Raw genomic sequence first — 20,442 nt, forward strand, 5'->3', positions numbered from 1 at the left:
CAAATTTTTCACTGCATGCTTACACCTATCAGAGTCATACTTAGATATCATGTGACAGCATTTGGTTTACCAGAGGCTGAGAGCAGGATCTCTGACCTCAGATAATTGGTGGTTGCGGTGAACATCCGTTGTACGCATGCGTGTAAACATCCAGGCATACACAATTGTCGGTGGACCACTTTCTCTCGCACTTCCCAGAAAGGCTCCCTGTGCCAGCCAATCAGCAGGCAGGGAGCCTGGGGCAAGGTAGGTGAGACAAAGGGGGCGGGAAGGAAGTCTTTAGACTGGACTCGCCCTTGGGGTCTAGAGGGAAAGGGAAGAGAGCGCTGCCCATGACCACAGCTGGTTCCTGACAGAGGAAGCCCGTGTGGAAGCTCAGAGCTGTTTTCTGTGCACTATCACAACCACACAGTGCTGTTTACCTTCCCCTCAGGCAGGGCAGGGTCCCTTGGAGACGTGGCCCACACGTACGCGACCGCACAGTCTCTCTGGCTCTCACACACAGCCACACGCAGTTCTGCATGCTCTCAGGCGCTCTCAACGTGGTCCGACTCTTTGTGACACGCCCCACACATACATGGGTGCGTACTCTAGCTGGCACCCGGCTTTCGAGTTCAGTACGGCTCAGGCGCTTTGGCCCCAGTGGGTCTGGTCTGCGAGAGGGAGTCCCTGTGCTTTTGCCTCACGTGATTCAGGCAAGAATGGCTGATAGACAGGTTTCACAGACAGAGAATGGGAAGGAGGAAGCGCGAGAGAGAGACTGAGGAGAACTAATGGATAATGTGCACCTAATTCAGAGCATCCAAGGTGATACTGCCGACAATAAAAGAACCTGAAGACAACCAACTGTACTTAAACACGAGGAGAGAAGATCTGGTGACCATCGTCCTCTGAAGCTTTAGGAAACACTGGATTTTTGAGTATTCCCTAGGCCTAAATACCGGAATACTAAATTCAGACAATGGCCAATGAGGTTCCCATCAAGAAGCAGAAGAGATGTGATTTAATTTGGGCCTCTCCTGTAACTGGTATGAGTATTCCCCAAATCCCAGCAGTGATACTGGCCAGCAGCAGGTGTCTGATGGATAAGTCTTCACACAAAGCAGGCCCCATCCAGGAGTTCTCCATGGCCTGGACCCCATGGAAGAAGTTTGAAGGTCAGTAACACTTGCTTAGCCCACCGGAATTGATATTCTAACTGTGGTTAAGAAACTTGCATTTGGTTGCTTGTGCTTTAGCATGAAATATTAAGTAGTAAACCCTGCTGCGTGTTTCACACAGTCAGCAGAAAGGGCAAACCCTGCAGCACCTACAATATACGCCTGACATAAGGGCAGTTTGGGTGTTTGTGAGTTAGAGTGAGTGAGACTATGCGTGTATTCGTGACTGTTTGTAGGTGTACTGTGAATTGACAGGGTTTATTTTAGCTCACGCGAGTGCTGTGAGTATTTTCATTTCACTCTTTTCAACAGATCAGATATACAATACCCTGAAAACATAAAAAATGTGGAATGTAGCAGGCAGGAATAGTTTGGGAAATGGATAATGAATTGCAAAAACGTTATTAAATGTCTGACTGTGCTTTCAAAGAGGTAGTGACTATTTAGCTTATTTAGGCATTAATGTCCTGAATTACCTGTGACAGTTCCATATTTTTTTGGAAATAATGAGCTTTGTGAACAACGTCACGATAAGCTCACGGTAAATGAGCTTAGCCATAAGTGTACCCTGTAATTCTCTGATAAAAAAGAGAATAACACCAGTAACAGCTTCCTCTATCAATCAGGTTTCTTTTTATATTCTGGCAGGAGCACAGAGCTGCTGTTGCCGGAAGCAGCCGTACTCTTCGCCGTCGCCCGTTTTACCTGTTGGTGGGGTGTGGTAGTTGGGGTCAACTCTCTTTTGATTTGAATCTTTTCCCAGGAACGATGAGAAATAACAGTAGCTTCCTTTTTTTTTGGGGGGGGGGGGAGTGAGGGGGGGGCTGTGAGAGAGGGATTATGCACAGCTGCGGTAGATGATAACTGCTATGGAGAGGCCAAGACACCAGCCCAGCTTCTCTCCAAGCCTTATCGCCTTGCACACGGTGCAGTCGGCACCACAATGAATAACCTCCACCCAGTCGTGCCTGGAGACCTTCACTGTGGCTGGTACAGGCGTCACTGAACTCATGCTGCCTTCGGCCCTATATAGTCCCGAGTGTGACCTGTCTTATGGGGAGAACTAGTCTGAAAAACAGTACCAGAATCAGATGGTTATCCATGATCAAACCTGGCTTCCAGAAATGATGATGTCCTCTGTTTGGACAACCACAGATACACGCCCCACACAAAACTTGGCACCGTTCTAAAACTCTCTGCCTCTGGAAGTGTAATTCAGGACTTCCTGTTAGAAATGCCCGATAAGGTGAAATGGATCCAAAACTGGACTGGTAGGTTCTGATAGGCTGTTTCTTAACTGACAATGGAGGGGTTCAGCTGATGGAGAGCAGATCTGCTGGGCTGGCCGTTGAGATGCGTTTGTGTGGAGATGGCATGTGAGGATTGGGCATCAGAGATGTCTACGTCTTATCCTGCCTTCTTCATTTACATCCAGTTTATCTGTTTTGGGCAAAATTATACATAAAAGTGTATGTCAAGCCTGTTCATTATCTCCTAAAACATGTTTTCAGATTTAAAAAAAAAAAAAAAAAACAAAGATTTATTTTATGATTAAGATATTTATTTCATGATGGCATTACAAAATTGACAAAACCTCATCTACAAACACATAGACATCAGAAATGAGTCATTTAACTTAACAGTAAACACATCATTAAGTGCATAATTTTGAAAAATCAGCCCAACAGACTAGAAAAAGGCCTCTGACAAAAAAACAGCGTTGTACAACTGGTATATAATTTGGAAAAAAATGTAACTTGACCCAGTATGTGAGGCGTTATGCCTGTGAAACCGTGTGTGCGTTTGTGAGGTCAGAGGACTGATATACCTAATATGCATACCATAGGACATTTCTCCCTAGATATAAAAATTTACCTGTTGGAAAATATTTAAAAATCATGCCTGGAAAAGCAGACATAATACAACCCAGATCCCAATACCCTCATTAAATGTTGTATAACATTTTTACTTTTAATTGTAAAAGAACATTCTCTCCCAGACTCAACGAAATGCCATCATGCTGTTTTCTAAAGGGTGAATCACAGTTCTGACCATTGTGTCATGTATATCTATATCTTACTACGTCTTTTGTAAAATGCCTTCGATTCTCAGCTTTGTTTTAAAGGACCATTTTCATTAAAGTCCTTAATGTTTGCCAAAGAATGACACGGCCTCTCCCTTTAATTGCTATTCGGTAATAACCGATATTGAATATGTATCCAAGCACCGAAGCACAACACAGACACAACTCTTTCAGCAAGCAGAGCCCTTATCTCTCTTGAACACACAGGCTGGTGACTGGTGCAATAGGAAAGGATTTGCAATGTATGAGCAGAGAGAACGCTACAGGCATTTGCTGCTGGTTCATAGGGTAGAGGCTAGATTTACATAACTGATGTTCTGAGAAATATTAAGCCATTAGCTGTGCACATCATGAGCTCTCTCCATAACCTATTCGATATGGTAAATACGATCAATTGGTATCAAAGCTTGGTGCCTCCGCTGTCTTCATTAAGCTGATTATATAAAAGAATGGCTACAATATGGATATATGAACTCTTATGAAGTCATGCTTATCGATCCATCAGCCCCCATGTGAAATGTGCTGTAAGACACCAAAGGCATCAGTTCAGCGTTGAATGAAGCGGCATCTTCTTAGACACTGAAGTACCTCCATCTCTAATGGTTTGGTGTCTGAGGATGGCAAAAGATAGCAGTCACATTCTTACCGCGCCGAGCAGAGAACTTACTAGATCTCTCTACCACAACCAGAACACCTGCTTCCATCTTGTATCCTGATTGTGAGATTGGGTGCAAGTGAGGCTAGCATACAAGTGATGTATTAGAAAAAAAGATTAAAATTATGGAAATGAAAAAATATGAAAAAAAAAATTAAATTTGGAATGAATGATCAGAATAGAATGTTGCAGTTTATAATGCATATGACCTGTCTGGTACTGGTGCTTTTCAAGTTCAATATAACAAAGAGAGAGCAACACAGGACCCCCACTAGAAGCTGATCACACCCTGTGACCATTTTTTGCAGCTAGAGGACACTGGTGCTCTGTGAAGCTTAGAGTCACTCCGTAATTAATCTGTGCTGTAGCCGCAAACCGATGTTGTTCCTTGATCCTTCTATGATAAAGTGCTGATGGACAAATTGAGCAATTAGACTCCAGTCGAGAGGATACACAGTATGAGTGAATGGGTTTTAACCAGCATTGGCTGACAGGCAAAATGGACGTAGAAATTACTGCAATTCCCTTTAATGGGCAGCTGAATTCAGTAAAGTTGGCTACTATTTTAATATTTGTATGTGACTCACTGATGTTTGGAATAGACTTTCTAAAGCTATTATGTGCCCAAGGGCACTTAGATTGCACTAAGAATCCTACCTGGAGAAGAGAGTGCTGATTGTTAATGGGAGTAAAAGGGGTCATTGCATCGTTATTTTATCACAGATGCAGTCCTGATGGAATTATTTCTTACCTATGAATAATAAATGAGGACCACAGCATTAGCAAAAGGCATTTAGCACATTAAAACATTAAACTCACAAATGTACAGAATGGTATGTTAACTCTACAGTATGTAAATTGTACAATTTGTTAACCCGACAGGATCTATTCAATTCAATTCAATTCAATTCATCCATCCATCCATTTTCCAAACCACTTGTCCTACAGGGTCGCGGGGGTCCGGAGCCTATCCCGGAAGTAATAGGCACGAGGCAGGGAACAACACAGGATGGGGGGCCAGCCCATCACAGGGCACACTCACACACCATTCACTCACACATGCACTCCTACGGGCAATTTAGCAACTCCAATTAGCCTCAGCATGTTTTTGGACTGTGGGGGGAAACCGGAGTCAATTCAATTCAGTTGAATTCAATTTTATTTGTATAGCGTGTTTTCACATTACATTGTCTCAAAGTGCTTTACAGCATCCATGCCCAAAGCCCCCAGTGAGCAAGCCAGAATCGAAAGTGGCAAGGAAAAGCTCCCTAAGAGAAAGAAACCTTGGGAGGAATCAGACTTAAAGAGGGAGCCCGTCCTCCAGGGGCTGGTAGAGGAAGTCAAATGAGCAAGATGGCGAAGTTCCAATTCACACTATCCCAATTTTAACATTTGAGTCTCAAAGCGGGGGGCAGGCAGGTGAGGGCAGGCAGGTATTGATGCTGCTTCACATGGCCAGATGAACAGTGGTACCGCAGCAGGGCAAACAGGGAAGATGTCATAGGCAGAAGGGTGAACAGGCCGGATAGACGCCACAGGTAGTCGAGGTGTTGCAGGCAAGAGAGTAGGCAGAATATCTTGATATTTTGGGGTCTCCTGGCAGCACACCCCAGGAGGGGTAGGGGAAATAAAATGTGCCGTTAGCCAAAGTAGCGGAGACCAGAGGGAGTGCAAACAGCTAGGTGAGTGCAATATGTAATCTCCGGCAGATAAGGCTATGGCAGCATAAGTTGGAGGGAGAGGCAAGTAGGAATGCAGGTATGGGAGTCCTTGAAAGGTCAGCACTCACAGTTCAGTTCACTGAACACAGAACAGTTCACTGACAGTTCAGTTCACCCAAAGCCAATGGTACCGATCCCGACCCAGCTCTACACCTCACACTATAGGTCTAACTGCGAGTGAGCAGTTTGCTAGAGCTAGAACTAGAGTCCCTATAAGCTGGACTAAACAAGTGTGTTTTTAGTCTAGCCTTGAATATTGAGAGCGAACCTGAATCTCGTACATCCAGTGGTGAGGAGCTCTATAAGCCTGCTGTAGTACTTTCTATCCTGGGTACCAATAGATATCCTGCTCTTTGAGATTGAAGCAAGCGAGAAGGGTTGTATGAGCCCAGTAGATCTCTAAGTTATTCTACTGCAAGACCATTCACTGCTTTATAAGTTAGTAGCAGTGTTTTGTAGTCAATCTGAGACTTAACTAGAAACCAATAAAGGGAGCATAGAACAAGGCTAATAGAATCAGATTTTTTAGTGTTTGTAAGAACTCTGGCTGCTACATTCTATACCAGCTGAAGCTTGAGGATCCGGACAGGAAACCAGAACGGAGGGCATTACAGTACAAAATTACAACTACACATTTACTCTGTGCCATGTTGATTCCAATGTCTATTAATCATGCAGAATTTCATTAACATTGCTCAAAAAATGTACTGACTTGCGGGTGAAACACTAAATGATCAATTCCACTTATTTAGTTCATATACATGTACCAACAACAAGAAAGTATTATCTTAATTCACAGAAGTACTCTTTAAAACTATATGTACTTCATTCAGAGATTAGACTTACATGTTTTAATTTGCAATTATTCATGCCAGTAAAGCTGATAAATTCTGTGAAGTTCTTTGAACATTCTGGAATTACATTGTTGAATTTTACAAACCAATTTAATGTTTCTTTAGATGGAATGGAAAAGATACAATGTGTCCTTTTGAGAACTGTTTTATTGATTGACTTTGGTTTTCTGATTTTTACCCAAATTACAGAAAATGCCAGGCAGTAAAAACATTAAAAGCAAACATAATAAGGGACAAGGACATGGTCAGGATATTAATTAAATAGTTCGGGGCATTAAAATTTAATAGGTGCAAGCTCCCCTCCCCCCACTTTGTGACTCTTACAGTACCAACACAGGCGGTTTGACGATAGGTGGATAGATGGATGGAGGGATGGATGGTTGGGGGTTTCAATCCTACCTCTGTTTTCTGTGTGGATTTTGTATGTTGACCCAGTGTTGGATTTTTTTTATTCCTGGTAGTCTAGTTTCCTTCCTCAGTTCAAAGACACAGAGTTGGGCTAATTGTAGCCTGTACAGTAAATTTCCCCATAGTCTATGAGTGTCTGTGTGCCCTGCGATTGACTGCCATCCTACCCATTGTGTACTCAAGCCGTGTGTCCAATAATACCTGGAATACACTGATGACCAGGATAAACAGTTATAGAAAATATAGTTGAATGCATAGGCCTATATTCAATTAACCAAACATATAATTACTTTATTATAAGGACACAGATTTAAGAGATATTTCTTAGCCTTTGTTTTTTTTTCATCCCCGTCTCCAAAATTCCATTGTCCCCGGTCTTGGGGCACGAAAAAGACAGCCAGTTGTCACGTGGTTAATTCATATATGTGACGCATATTGGCGTAATAAACTTTCCATGCCACCGGCTTGGTGGCAACATTCCTTATCTATTGATACGAGGAAACAGCGGCCCCTAGGGGTACACGCGAAAAAGATCAGAAAAACAAAAGCCCCGAGGTGAGTCCGAGCGCATAATCATATTTATGTGCTTCTTACTTAACCTTTGGCAACCAGATCACTGTATAAAAGGAAAAAAAAATTTTTTTAGTATATATATGCGCATAAAATTATTTTTAAAAAATCGGTAAAAGGAGACGCAAGTCAGCGCATACTCGACGTATACGGGAATCTATTATCTGTGTTCAGTGAAGCATTATCAGTCCGATACGGTTATCAAGATTATTTTCTAATTTAAAACTAATAACAAATAAACTCCATTCTTCCTAAAATTAATAATTTTTATAAAGCATAACAACAATGCAACAAATATGAACTGACCAGATTTTTAATGAGGCGGTGGAAGTCTTTAAGAGGCGGAGTTAGACCGAGCCGTAGCCAGAGATAGCGTAATCGGGCAGCAAGACGGGCTGTCAACTCGTGGCTCCGAGAAGCTGTCAAAAAGAGAGAAAGAAAGGGGGAGGACGGAAGCCCTGGAGTAGCTATCTCCAGATGGCGATTTAAAGTCAGACACAGGGCTTGCAGATAGAGGATAGACGGCTAGACTGCATGCGAGGCATAAGCGCCAAGCCATCGACCGACTACTTACAAATAAAGCAAGCGCTAAATGAGAAGAGCGGAGACAAAGCGTGACCGATCGGGTTCTTATCGCCTATTGAAAATGGCTGTTTAATACTATTTACATGCAGGAATCCCGTTTACAGTAAGAGAAGACCACGGTTACACTGGAGTGAACGGCACATGTAGCGCTGGACAGTTAAACAGTTTTGGTCAGCAAAAGGTTGGGTTCGAAGTTCCGTTTGCTGACCTGGCCGAAGCAACGAACTGCAACATTAAATTTACGCTTTAACAAAAAAGCGTATTTTTGTGGATGTACAGACACGGGTGGTTTTCACTAAATGACTGGATCGACAATACCGGTCCTCAAACGGCTAGGATTTTACATCGGGACGCAGAGGATCCGTGCCAACAGCAACTGCGTCTTGTACCTTGGAAGTACAACTGGCATCGTTTTTTGGCTTGTAGCCCTGTTTTCATGTATGAAGTCGGCATCTGCAACTTTTCAGCGGTGAACTCCTCGAGTGTACCCGTTTTCTGTTTATAACCACAAAAGCAATTATTAACTCCTCCGAATCGCGTGGTTTCCTTCCGTTCAGGGCTTTTAGATGTGTACGGAAAATTAAGAACTAAGGCCGCGTTCAAATTACCAGGTACTAACTGAAACTAAATTGGCAGAGTGCTGAAACTCTTCATCGGCTGTCATTTATATATATATAGCCTATATAAAAGGACGGAAAGCCAAAGGCACGTTGCATGTAAAGGACATACTCTTCGGGAAATTAATACCTCAACGTTTATTTAACTGAGAAAATATCAGCGCTTTAATTCCAAAGGAATCTTTTTTTTCCCGTTTTTTAATAATCGAGATTGATGGAGTTTTTCTACAATAAGTTTCCCCTCTGATCAACAGAATAATACTGATGAATGGTGTTTTGTAAATATGAACTTCGTCTATTAACCCGTTATTTTTAGAAAGATTGAAGATTGTCAAGTTGCACTCCTTTTTCGCCAGTTTTATGTGGAATATCTTTACATCAATTACCTCGGATTGACCTCGACCTTCAGAGTAAGTGCATCAATTGGATCATCAGCAGTATCTGTTAACTCACAAGTAGCGTGCGACTGAATTCGTGGCGTGGATGGTGCATTATGAGAGTAAACTTATTGATATCTTGCTCAACAATTACGTACATACGTAAATTATATTGCATTGCAAGTTATTTTTGAGTTAGTTGTAGTAATTAATATTAGCTGTTTTATTCCTAAACTTGCTAGAGTATTTTTTCATAAACGTCGATTCGGGCTCATAACAAAACGTATAATAATAATAATAATAATAATAATAATAATAATAATAATAAGAAGAAGAAGAAGAAGAAGAAGAATTTCGTATTTTTTTATATAGCACCTACCTTGTGATTCAAAAGTTGAAAGCATTTCGAGACATATATAAGACCATTTAAACTGAGTTGTTTTCTTATCCGTAAATACAGATATTTCGTCTTCGTTTGTAGGTACAATATAGGCTACATTTAAAGAAATTCAGTTCAAGGGCTTGCAGCCGATGGCAAATACAAATTACGACGCGGTGCTTTTCACAATCAAACAAACATGCCACTTAAAACAACAGGTAAAGATCAGCAGGAAGGCTTTCCATTTAATATTTTTTTGCAGGAATGTCGAGGAGACAATGCTGATGGTGTCCTGAGGTAACGCCATCACTCTTACCTTCTTTTAGATTAACTTTAGTTACATTTAATGATTCAGTATTCTGTAAGGTAAGCTGTCGATTTATACTGATGTTCTGTTTTTTGCTTGAAGATGGATTTATTTTCTAGTTTATCCTCAAGGTATGTTCAAGTTACACTGATGCAGCCCGACTCTGAGTTGATGATATCCGTGTCGCACCAGTGCTGGGGAAGCCTTGTTGTTAAATATAGACCAAATATCGAAGATGTAATTGTGGAAACAAAATAAGTTTCACTATACTACCAATCATGGTTGAATGTAGGCCTACCGTGTTAGCAAAAATTGCTAATTCATGTAAATAATCTACGTCCAATGATACTGCAACATCAGTAATGTAGTACTTATTTTTTTACTCTATTCCAGTTTAACGTTTTGATGAAAAATCAGAGAGTCATAGCAGTAATTCAGTCATGATTTCCGTACGTCACTTACGGAGTAAAATTCACGTTGGTAACGGTTGTGCAGGTTCAAACCCCATTATCTCAGTTTTCTTCTAAAGCTCATCATCCACGCCTCAGCCGCTATACTTACACCGTCATGCGGTCTCAGTGCATCGCTAGACTTTCAGTGTCCTTTTTCGCCCTGTTCTATCAAACCTGCCTTGTTTGTCTTCTTATTTTTGTTAAACCGATTTGTCTGTTTTCAGTTTCTCGTCACTGACAACACATAATAACGCGTTTATTTAGCATCTTTTCGTTTTCAATACTATAAAGAAAGGAAGTCAGCAGCTGAGGTTTTATGGGGTCTGGTTTTCCCATCTGCTCGATGGTTTCGATTTTGGTTACTCAAACAAATTAACAAACGCACTCTGCATTTCAAATATGAGCTGATTGGACTGGATGCTAGATTTATTATATGATATTCGTAGAATTGTTAGTGTTCTCCAAATAAATAATTAATAAAAAAACAATTGGCCCAACACAAGAAACTGTAATATAATAGGAAAATATAACTGCGTCGGATTGCACGTGTTTTATATAGTATTAAGTGAAACAGCGAACAATGCAATGTGTAGCAAATGCCATGATACAATGGTTGTGAGCCTTAGGATCTGTGGTGTCCGGATTCGAGTTACCGTAAACCCAAATGAAGCTCATCGCTTGACAGGTGAGGAACAGCTGCCAGTAAACTTCTCAGAGCCGGTTTTCCGCGATAATCAAACTCCTCATTGAGTTAACTGTGCCAGAAATTCAATTCGTGAAATAGCTCACCTCGATTTTATTGCGGGCTGTGGTCCGTGTACATGCTAGGGGGGTCAGGAGGGTCAAAGTGTTTGCAGAGCTTTTGTAAAAAAAAAAACTGAATGAGAAAGTCGATTCACCCGTCTTCTTCTGTTTACAACAGTTTATGGGACGCGGAGAAAATAAAATAAACATAAAATATAGATTATTTTGACGATTAGACATCAATTATTTGTTTAATTGGCCTTAGTTAAAAAGTAAAAAAATCAAAACCGATTAATAATGAACAAGATGATAAAAGCAAAATGAATACGAGGTAACTCATCGGCACAGTGCATTACGGCCAAAGACTGGTACTCCCGCGTTATCTTTAAGTGCCCATGGAGTCCATTTATTATTCAAGGCGCGTGTTTATTCTGTCCGCCCTGCCATGGATGGGACTAGCGCGGTGTTTAAACACTCACAGGGAGACCGGAGGCTTGAGACGGAGACGCGGTGCCAGAGCTGATGGATCCCAGTAGCGGGATGCTGTGCTATTGTGCCTGTCATAGAGAGTGAGCCCTGCTAATGAACCTTTCCGATGAGACCTGCAGGACACGTTCACGCGCTGACGGGATTTTAGTCACAGTGCTGCACGATGCGGAATAGTTAAATATTATAGAGTTTATGGTAACTCTGGTAACAATGAAAATTTTACTCTGCATGTCCTTCTGTTCCCGATAAACACAAAATAAACAAAAACACAGCTCACAAATGCAAATTCAGTTGCTTGCAATAAATACTATTACAACAATAACTACGTACATCAGGTATAATGTAAACATAATGCAAATCTCTCAAAGTGAATAAGAGACAGTGGTAGATAACTGGTCAGTTTTATGTGCCAGGTTCTAGTTCAAAAAGAATGGTTTATTAGGAGTACATTATTGCGGTTAATAGTGTTTTGCCAGCACTTCAATGATTATCAAAAAATGTAAAAAATCAGCATTGATTTCATTGGCTTGAGGAAGTAAAAATACTAGTTTAAGAATATTAGGGACGGTGCAGTGGAACAGATTTTCCAGGCAAATGCAGAAATATGCAGGCATAGGGGACAATGCAATTTGACATAGTCTGGTACAGGACATGCGTGTGAGGTAATCAGTGTTGAGGCTGTCAGTGTTCAGGTTGTCGCTGAGGGTTCAGCCAGTCCGTTAAGAGTTCCCAACAGTGTGACCCACTGCAGGAAGAGCGGCGGTCAAGCACGGGTGATTGAATTATGGAATTATGGCAGCTGCTTACGGATGAAACTGGCCGCCTTCTGAACACGGCACGGAGCAGATGGTGACCTACGGGGGGGGGTTAGGCCTGTGGCCATGGGGGTCAGCTGGTGGGTAGCAGGCCAACACCTGGACACACAGCTGACTGAGCCAACCTCCTCATCGGTGTCCTTGTGCTTGTGGTTACTGCGACATCATCATGCCGTTCACTGCGCAGCTATGTACTGGGACAGATTAGGGACCCAGCTAACGGGGTGCCCTGGATTTCGGGTCTGGTTTATATCTGCCGTTTCGATTCAGTGGCAGCGGTTGTCAGAGGCAGTTACCTTAAATGAGATAATCTTGAAACTTTTAAGTACAGTAAAGCTTTCGGATCCCGGGTCTGCACCTGGGAATACCGAAGGGAAAATGAGATAAGTGCACCATGACGTTTGGGTTTATTTTGTTTAAGGGTGGGTAACAGCCCCCTCCCCTCCACATCTGGGCTTCTACTGGCGGTGCTCCGGATTCAATGATCTTCGCTGCGGCAAAATGGTGCAATATTATTTTCAAAATGTTAGACGTTATCTTCCGGAAACGACTTCGGATCCAAAGCTAATTTCAGAAGGGCAGAAACCAAAAACGCCCGGGTTCAAGTGCGGACAGATTGCTATGGTTTCCTTCTGTTTATACCTCCAAATAGTGGTAAAGGCTGCCCTGCTTACAGTGAGCGACAGGCTCCAGTTTCCACCACATGTGTTTAACATTACTGTGACATAGTCATTACGCCAGGGAAAGCAGCCTCTAAGCATCTGGCCAAATGCGAAACACATGGACGTGGAAGTGTGGGAGCCGGCATCCTGGACCCCATACACACGCACGCACACACACACACACAAACACTCGTACACACAAGCACACACAGTCCTACACACACACGCACTGTTATATTTGTAGGAACATCTCATCACTATTTTATTCCTTATTTGAGCCTTAACTCCAAACCACTAACAGTAGGTCACCATTTCTTCTGGAATGGAAGAAAACTTTTAAGCGACAAAAAGTTTTTCTCTTTAAGTTTTTTTGTTTAACATCAATTAAGACGTTAAAAAATTGTTTTGTAAAAAAACAAAGTGATTTGGATTTTGTGTTCCTGGTGCTCCTATACACTTTCACGTGGGCCATGGGTGAAAATATGTCCTAATGAATCCAAATTCATCCTCTTTACTGTATCAGGAAATGATCAATATTTGTGACGCGTCTGTCTCTCAGACAGATGCAATATTATAAACACAGGGATCCCATGCGGTTGTTTGTGATACACAAATGAATCTCATTGTTGGCTTTCTAGTCTAGCTTGAAATCTCTTATGGCATTACATCAATGTTTTTAGTGATCTCTATGCATGTGGTGCAAATTTGGACCAAAATGTTAACCCTGATAGGTCATTTTTACATTATTTCTGAAATTTCAGATATTTTTAAATAATCTGGCATAGTTCAAGACACCTTTGATTTTGATAATGTGTGACTAGTCAGACAATGAGACAAAAATGCAGTCTGAATACAAAATAGAGAAACAGGAACATTGGTTCCCTAAAATCTTACATGAGTGTGATTGACAGCAAATGTAAGATGTAGACAGATGCATCTGTGTCACTGTTTACATTATAGACAAACCAAGACACTTAGGAGTCATCAGATCCAATGCACCGGCAGTGTCGTCTCGAATGGCTCACAGTCGGAGAATCAGGGACACATACAGTATTTGTGTAATCTGTGCTGGGGGATATTTTTAATCCCGGAAAAGTTCTCATCATTACTTTTCACCCTGAGTTTCTTTGCACCTTTGCCTGCTTCCGGAATCATCTTTCTCGCCACTCTGATCCGTGGCAGGCTGGATACCGCGGAGAGAAGCTCCAGCTCGGACAGGTGAAGCAGAGCCGTCCTGCTCACAATATGGTTAAAGGTATCTAAAAGGCTCTGGGCAGAATCAGAGATCCACAGGCGGTAAGGGGGGGGGGGTGGTTTTGCAACCTATTTGTGGAAATTAAAGGCCGTTATCTTCTGGAAACAGCTCTTTCTGTGGACTGTTCCAATGCTCTCGGCCAGGCAGACCATAAGGGACGCAACTCTAACGACTCATAAAGACCTGAGCAGCCGGCCCAGGCGTGTTTTACCTCAAGTTCTATGTCCTAAGCTGAGTTTTATAGGAATATATACATTATATAAGAAATGTATTGTGTAAAGAGGTATACAGGAATGTGGCTTTACCTTTTTCAAAAAGGTTTGTATGCAATATCAGTGCCACTGAAATATCTTGGGGGAAAAAAAATATATATATACCCTCTGAAAATGCAAACAGTCTGTATTTGTTTTGACCTTGGACCGTAAAACGTTTAAACAGACGGTATATTTTTGCAATATGTTGACAGAAGGAACTGAAAATACCAGTCAACTGTCTTATCCCCCGGGGTCTGTCATTTCCATTTTGATCTACATATTAACCCACTGTGTAAACAGCATTAGGTCATCTTAATGACTATTTACTTACAATTTATTCATAATTACAATCAGCAATTAGTAACCATTAAAAATCATTATTCTGCCAATCATCCAGCTACCTGTGTGACTACTCCCTCTGTGTTTTGGGGAACAAAAAAAAACAGGACTCACACTGATAGTGGTTTTCAGCATTAAAAAACCTGGGGGTTGGGGGGTGTCTCTTATTTATTTATTTAGTTTTGGATTGCAGGCTCTGCAGGGGAAACCTGTCAGGCTTCCTTGTTTAACTTGTCACATGACTCACTCTGGAAGGCAGAGGCAGGCAGGACGGGGTGGGGGGGTACCTTTGGGTAAGGCGATGAAGAGAGACAGGCCCATGACTCACCAGGCAGAAGGAGCCACTTTTGCAATTATCAAAAGCCATGATGTTGCCTTGATTGAATTAACTTGTAAGGAACACCATGCTGAATGGCAGCGATTAGGAGGAAGAATTAAACCCTGATTCAGCTGCATGACACTCCTCGGTTAGCAAAAAAAGTGATACGGAGAAGCATCGACAAACTATGAATTGTAGCGGTAGATGATTATGCGACAATTGTAAGCGGAGTGACCAATGTAGCTATTGAGAGGCAAAGAAATAGGACGAGAGGAGTCGAGCAGAGCCTGAAGTTCACACTGGGAGTCTGGAGGTTTGCGAGTCGGGCCCGGCTCTTCACAAGTTATAAACCTGCGGGCATGGGTGACGTCAGGCCTGAGCGCAAACAAGTGCAATGCCGGGCTGCAGGTGGCCCTGGCCTGGCCGGCAGCTAGGAGCGGAGGCAGCAACAGCTGTCAGGCAGCCGACGCACACCTGTCACACAGGAAGCAGGGCCTGGCGGCCGTTTCCCGGAGACGCCTCCTCATCCAAACACAGCAGCTCCTCCTGCAGAGAGGAGAGAGAGAGAGAGAGAGAAATACGGGAACATCTGGGAGGTGGGGAGCGAAGGCACGAGGACCGTGGGAGTGGACCGCGCGGATAATCCGCGGCTGAACAAAGCCGGGTGAAAGCTGAGCATTCTGGGAAAAAAAACACTTCTGGTTCAGGGCCGCCTAGGGACGGCATGTGGCGTATGAGGAGATGTTTGTGTGGTCCGATGTGTCACGCCGTGCTTTGGGGATGCTCGCTTGTACCATCCCCCCTGCCAGCGATAGCAGAGCCTCATCCAGATGGACCGAGGCCCCTAGCATGTTTCCTCTCTGCTGCCGATGCTCCGAGGGGCGGCTAATGGTGCCGTCTGACAGGAAGCGGTGCTGGAAGGCGCTCCAGCAGACGGTGTGCGCTGGTGCGGTCAGCCTCCCCTCCATCTTCAACCGTCTGGGCCTTGCTGCCGTTGGCACGCTCAACTGTTTGTTTGTCGGCTTCTCGTCGACGTGGGTCCCCGAGAGAGCCCCCGCTTTCAATTCCCAAGCCGGCACTCGCTCTGCCTGTTTGCAATTAACAGAGTAATTAAAAGCCTGATGATCTAATTGGGGGTACGGCAGAGTTGCAGGTGTTTTGAGGGGGGTGGGGTTATTTGTGTAAACGCACGAAAGATAAACAGATTGCACCATGGGTCATTTTTGGTACAGGTACCTCGGTGGACTGCGTGGTATGGCTAGTTTGTCATATAATACTGCTCACAATGTACCTGCCGGTGTATTTTCACAGAACCGCCGTGCAAAAAATGCAGCATCTTGTTTCTTTTCAGTTGTATACATGTCACCCAGATAAAAAAAACAAAACAAAACACATAACTTTCTCTCAAAGTTAGTTCTTATTGGATGGCACCCTGAGGTACACCCCTGAGATGGCAGCAGCGAGTGTGTCGCTCCATGCCGGAGCCGCAGAAGGAGTGAGCAGTGTGGCGGCGCTCCCACCTGTCCCCGAAGCTGGTGGCAGATGTGCCAGTGACAGGCCCATGCTAGAGGCGCAGACGTCCCCAGGTGGTGTGGGTGACAGCCAGTCATATTTAGGTATATGCTCCATGCAGAGAGAAACTCCACCCTTTGGGCCTCACCTCACCAATGGCAGGGAAATTATCAAAAGGTGGGGGATAGTACTGTACACTTTGTAGGACTTGCCCTGGAGGTTGCTGGTTTAAGTCCCAGGAAGAGTCGGCTGTTAATTTGTTGAGAAAGATGCCTCTGTTTCACTAACTGTATAACAGGTAGCTTTCTTTGGATAAATAAGCATCTCGCTCTAAATGGGTCAGGATCCGTGGCTGTAACTCCATGTCTTAATGAACCTCTGTGCTAAACTTATTAGCTTACAGTAATGGTAGAACCCCACTCCGTCACGTCTGGAAAAAGATACCGGCGAAGCTAACTGAGTGGCTGAAAACACATCGCCCCGCGTTCGGCACAGCTGAGCATGTAGTCTCATTAAGCGTTTTCACCTGAGAGTTTTCTCCTTAACACAGACTCATTCGGATGTGTCTGCCATTAGATGTATCCTTGCCAGCTGCGTGCTGCGGTCTCAGACATGGCTATGTACCGTTACACTGCCTTGCTTTTCAAGAGAAACTCTTTAAGAAATTATTATGGCATGGAGAGTGACCCTACAGCCTCACGCCTTCAGGACTGGGGACTTGAATGCATAGATGCTCTGTGTGTGTGTGCAGTTTGTGTATTCGCATCCCAAGATATGTATCAGTTATTAAAGGCCATGTTTATTAGTTTAATAGCGGTATGTCAGATGCATGAATGAGTGAGGGAATGAGCAAATGAATGAATAAACGAATGAATGAATGGACCTTTAACAGTGGTCATTTTCATGTAGAGAGGCAGACTATAGCACGACCATGTTTAATTCGGAGACTCAGATTTTTGGCCCCAGAAATGAGGCCAGATGATCATAATTTGCCAAAGGTGAAACATTCTGTGGTGCGAGAATGTTCTTCTGTGGAGGGGGGATTTAGACGCTCTCCCCAGGTTACCTTGGCCATCCCCCATACTCTCTCACTCACTATTGCCCCATTTTCCCATCAGCAGCCAGTCTTGCCAGTCATGCCCCAATGCGCTCATTAAAGTGGACCCCCCCCCCATTACTGCCGCCCACATATGAGCGACTGACCAGCCCATCTGCCCCACGGCTGCCATGTGCTGGTGTCTGTTACTATCGCTCACAAGTGCGTGTGTGTGTCTGTGTGTGTATGTGTGTCCTCTGTTTCTCAGGAGAAGAGGTCAAAAGTTCCCTTTTTTATTAAGGATCAGCCTGCAGGGTTTCATTCCGCGTGGGGGATGAACAAACTTTCACCCGATAATGTCGGCAAGAGTGCATCTGTGCGCCGTCATCAGTACTGTCAGCTTCTGTTTGCTCAGATTTTTCTGCTGGTCCTCAAAGCCATTGCATATAATAATGGAAATAAAATCTGTGTGAAATTGAATTGCAGAGGAAATCTTACATCACCTGGGTTTTACACCTGAATCCCGTCTGTGATCCTTCATTCCGGACCCAAGTTATTCTCTCTCCTTTTGGAATCACATCAGTGGGATACCCCAAAGGTTTCGGAGAGTCAGTAATAACAAGTGTAGTCCTGCCATATTTTATGGTGACGGTTAGGGAGTTAAAAAGTTGGGTAGGATCACACTTCTGCAGCTGGGATCTGTCCTTCTTCAGTCCCAAGAATACCCCCTTATGGATATTATGCGTATAGGGCCACATTTCCGTAAATATTTTCTAAATGCCTGTCATTTGTTAATGAAATTCTGTGTTTAGACAGCTGAGGACGATCTGATGGCTGGTTTAAGGCATGAGTCAGACGGACAGACAGCATAACTTTTAGCGGGATCTGCTGAGTTATGGCGGTCTGTAATTTCCAGTGGACCTAGTTGATTTATGAGGACTGTTGGAGCCGTCACGTTTTCTCCACTCACACCTCGGAGGTCGGAGGTCACGCGCTCTTTCAGCCCTGTCTGATTTGGCTGGCGACTGGAGGGGTCAGGCGGTGGGCAGCCTGGAGGACGCTATGGGGAGCGGGTGTGCATGGCAGAGGCGGGGAACCTCTAATCCCCATGTTTTGATGTGAGGGCCCTGTTTGTGTGGACTCCTCAGCAGGCTGATGGGAAGCAGATGTGGGCAGTCAGGCTGACGGGCAGTGAGCCAGAACAGCTGGGCCAAATTAAAAACAACAGCATTCTTGGAGACTGGGAGAATTAGAGGGAGACAGAGAGGGAGAGAGACTGTGGGGGGTGGGGGGGATCGTGGCAGAACAAAGATCCCATCTGGAAAGACGGAGAGAGGGGCTTAAAAAGATGGCGGAGAGGAGGAACAAACCAAGCCCCCGTATCGGGGTCGCTGCGTTCAGTAGCCGTCACCTGCCGGTGTGGCCAAGACACGGCACAGCATGCACCTGGACACCACTCAACACGGGGGCCTGCATCGCTGCACATCTGCCGAAAAGGAAAACAAAAAAAACACTGCCCCGCTGCTCCCCTCCCCTCACAATGAGAATGGATCACATTAAGAACGCAGTTTTCCTCCACAGAAAACCCTCCCTTTATGACGGAGTCTGTGAATGCTGGGGCGTTGCACAGGCAAAATCACCACAAACGGTGTCCGCGTGGGAAAAGGGAGCTTCCTAATTAGATTATGGGCGGTCACATCCTCCAGGACACACATGGACACATCCAAGATGGTTGTCTTTATACGCTGGTTCTCTGCTGGGCTCTGGGAATGGAGCCCAGCTGGCCTCCGCGTCTTTCGGGCCAATCTCTCCCCCTCTCGGCACAGGGCTTCCTGTCCTTCAGGACAATGGAAGCACAGATGGTTCCAGATGGCGTGTGGATGCCGTGGACGCTGTAATGTATTAGAGTGAAAAAGCCCAGAGCCGTGTCCTAGGCCGTCCTTCCGCCGGGTCTGATTAGAAAGCCACCCGTAATCCCCGGCAGGTGGCTGTCACTCAGAATGCTCTTGCTCTTCGCTGGCTCTTCCTGTCAAAGCCCTCCATCTTCCCTGCGTGGACAATGACCTCCACCGGGACACGTGTCTCCCGGCTAAGTCAGCCGGGTGAGGCCAAGGTGCCAAGCGACTGGTCCCCGATGTTATTTGCAAATATTCATCCTGAACTACAGATGTGAAACTTCATATCACAATAGATGGACGTCGCTACAAATTAGAAGAAAAGTGTGAATGAGAAATGTGTTATATGATGGTAGTCTCACTTCGGGCCTCTGCGTGGGTGTTACTAATTAATAACTTCCTCTGAGGTCATTCACAGTCTTTGTTTTATGCTTTATGCTTCATTATGAGAAATGGGGCAGCCAGTGGCTTAAGGGGACGAGCGAATGAAAGAAGGACCTCCTGCCAGCCACAGAGCGTGTGTGTGCAGTGTATGTGCAGAGCCCTCACTGGCACTGTAAGGGCTGAAAAGTGAACTGAAATGAAAGGGCAGGCTTGTGAGGGCTAGACCCTATTGACGTGAGACTTGCCACCTTGTTAACTTTGCATTTTGTGGTCGTGTCATTGTGAGGTCTCTGTTCCCACCAGCACCAAGCGTATCTTGCAGTCAGGCTGAACCCAGTGACCCCAGAAAGGAGATCTCATTGCTCCTCAGCCTCTGGTTACCTCAGAGGGGAGCCTTTGTTGTTTTTCATGCACGGGGAACCTTAGAGAGAAGACATCATTGTTCCTCATGTTCTGGGTGAGTTTCTCAAAACCTTCTTAACCCTACGTCGTTCATAAGGTCTATGTTAAAAGATAGAACTTGTGAATGACGTACCGTTAAAAAGGAATGAGATCTCATGGCTACTCATA

The 20,442-nt window shown here is 44.2% G+C and overlaps 1 protein-coding gene across 5 annotated transcripts in view; it reads left to right on the top strand.

The window, feature by feature from the left end:
- Positions 1-484: 484 nt before the first annotated feature.
- Positions 485-20,442, top strand: part of LOC125705805 (protein CBFA2T3-like) — a 33,509-nt gene continuing 13,551 nt past the window's right edge. For 4 of the 5 annotated variants that reach the window (XM_048972066.1, XM_048972067.1, XM_048972068.1 and 1 more), the window contains exon 1: positions 485-1,157. In XM_048972066.1, the coding sequence (XP_048828023.1) occupies positions 962-1,157 (196 nt within the window). In that variant the 5' untranslated portion in view covers positions 485-961. Of the gene's footprint in view, positions 1,158-7,765; positions 9,064-20,442 lie in introns of those variants that run through there. The other variant, XM_048972070.1, reaches the window with a different exon arrangement.

The sequence above is a fragment of the Brienomyrus brachyistius genome, chromosome 13 (genome assembly GCF_023856365.1).
Source record: "Brienomyrus brachyistius isolate T26 chromosome 13, BBRACH_0.4, whole genome shotgun sequence".
NCBI lineage: Eukaryota > Metazoa > Chordata > Actinopteri > Osteoglossiformes > Mormyridae > Brienomyrus > Brienomyrus brachyistius.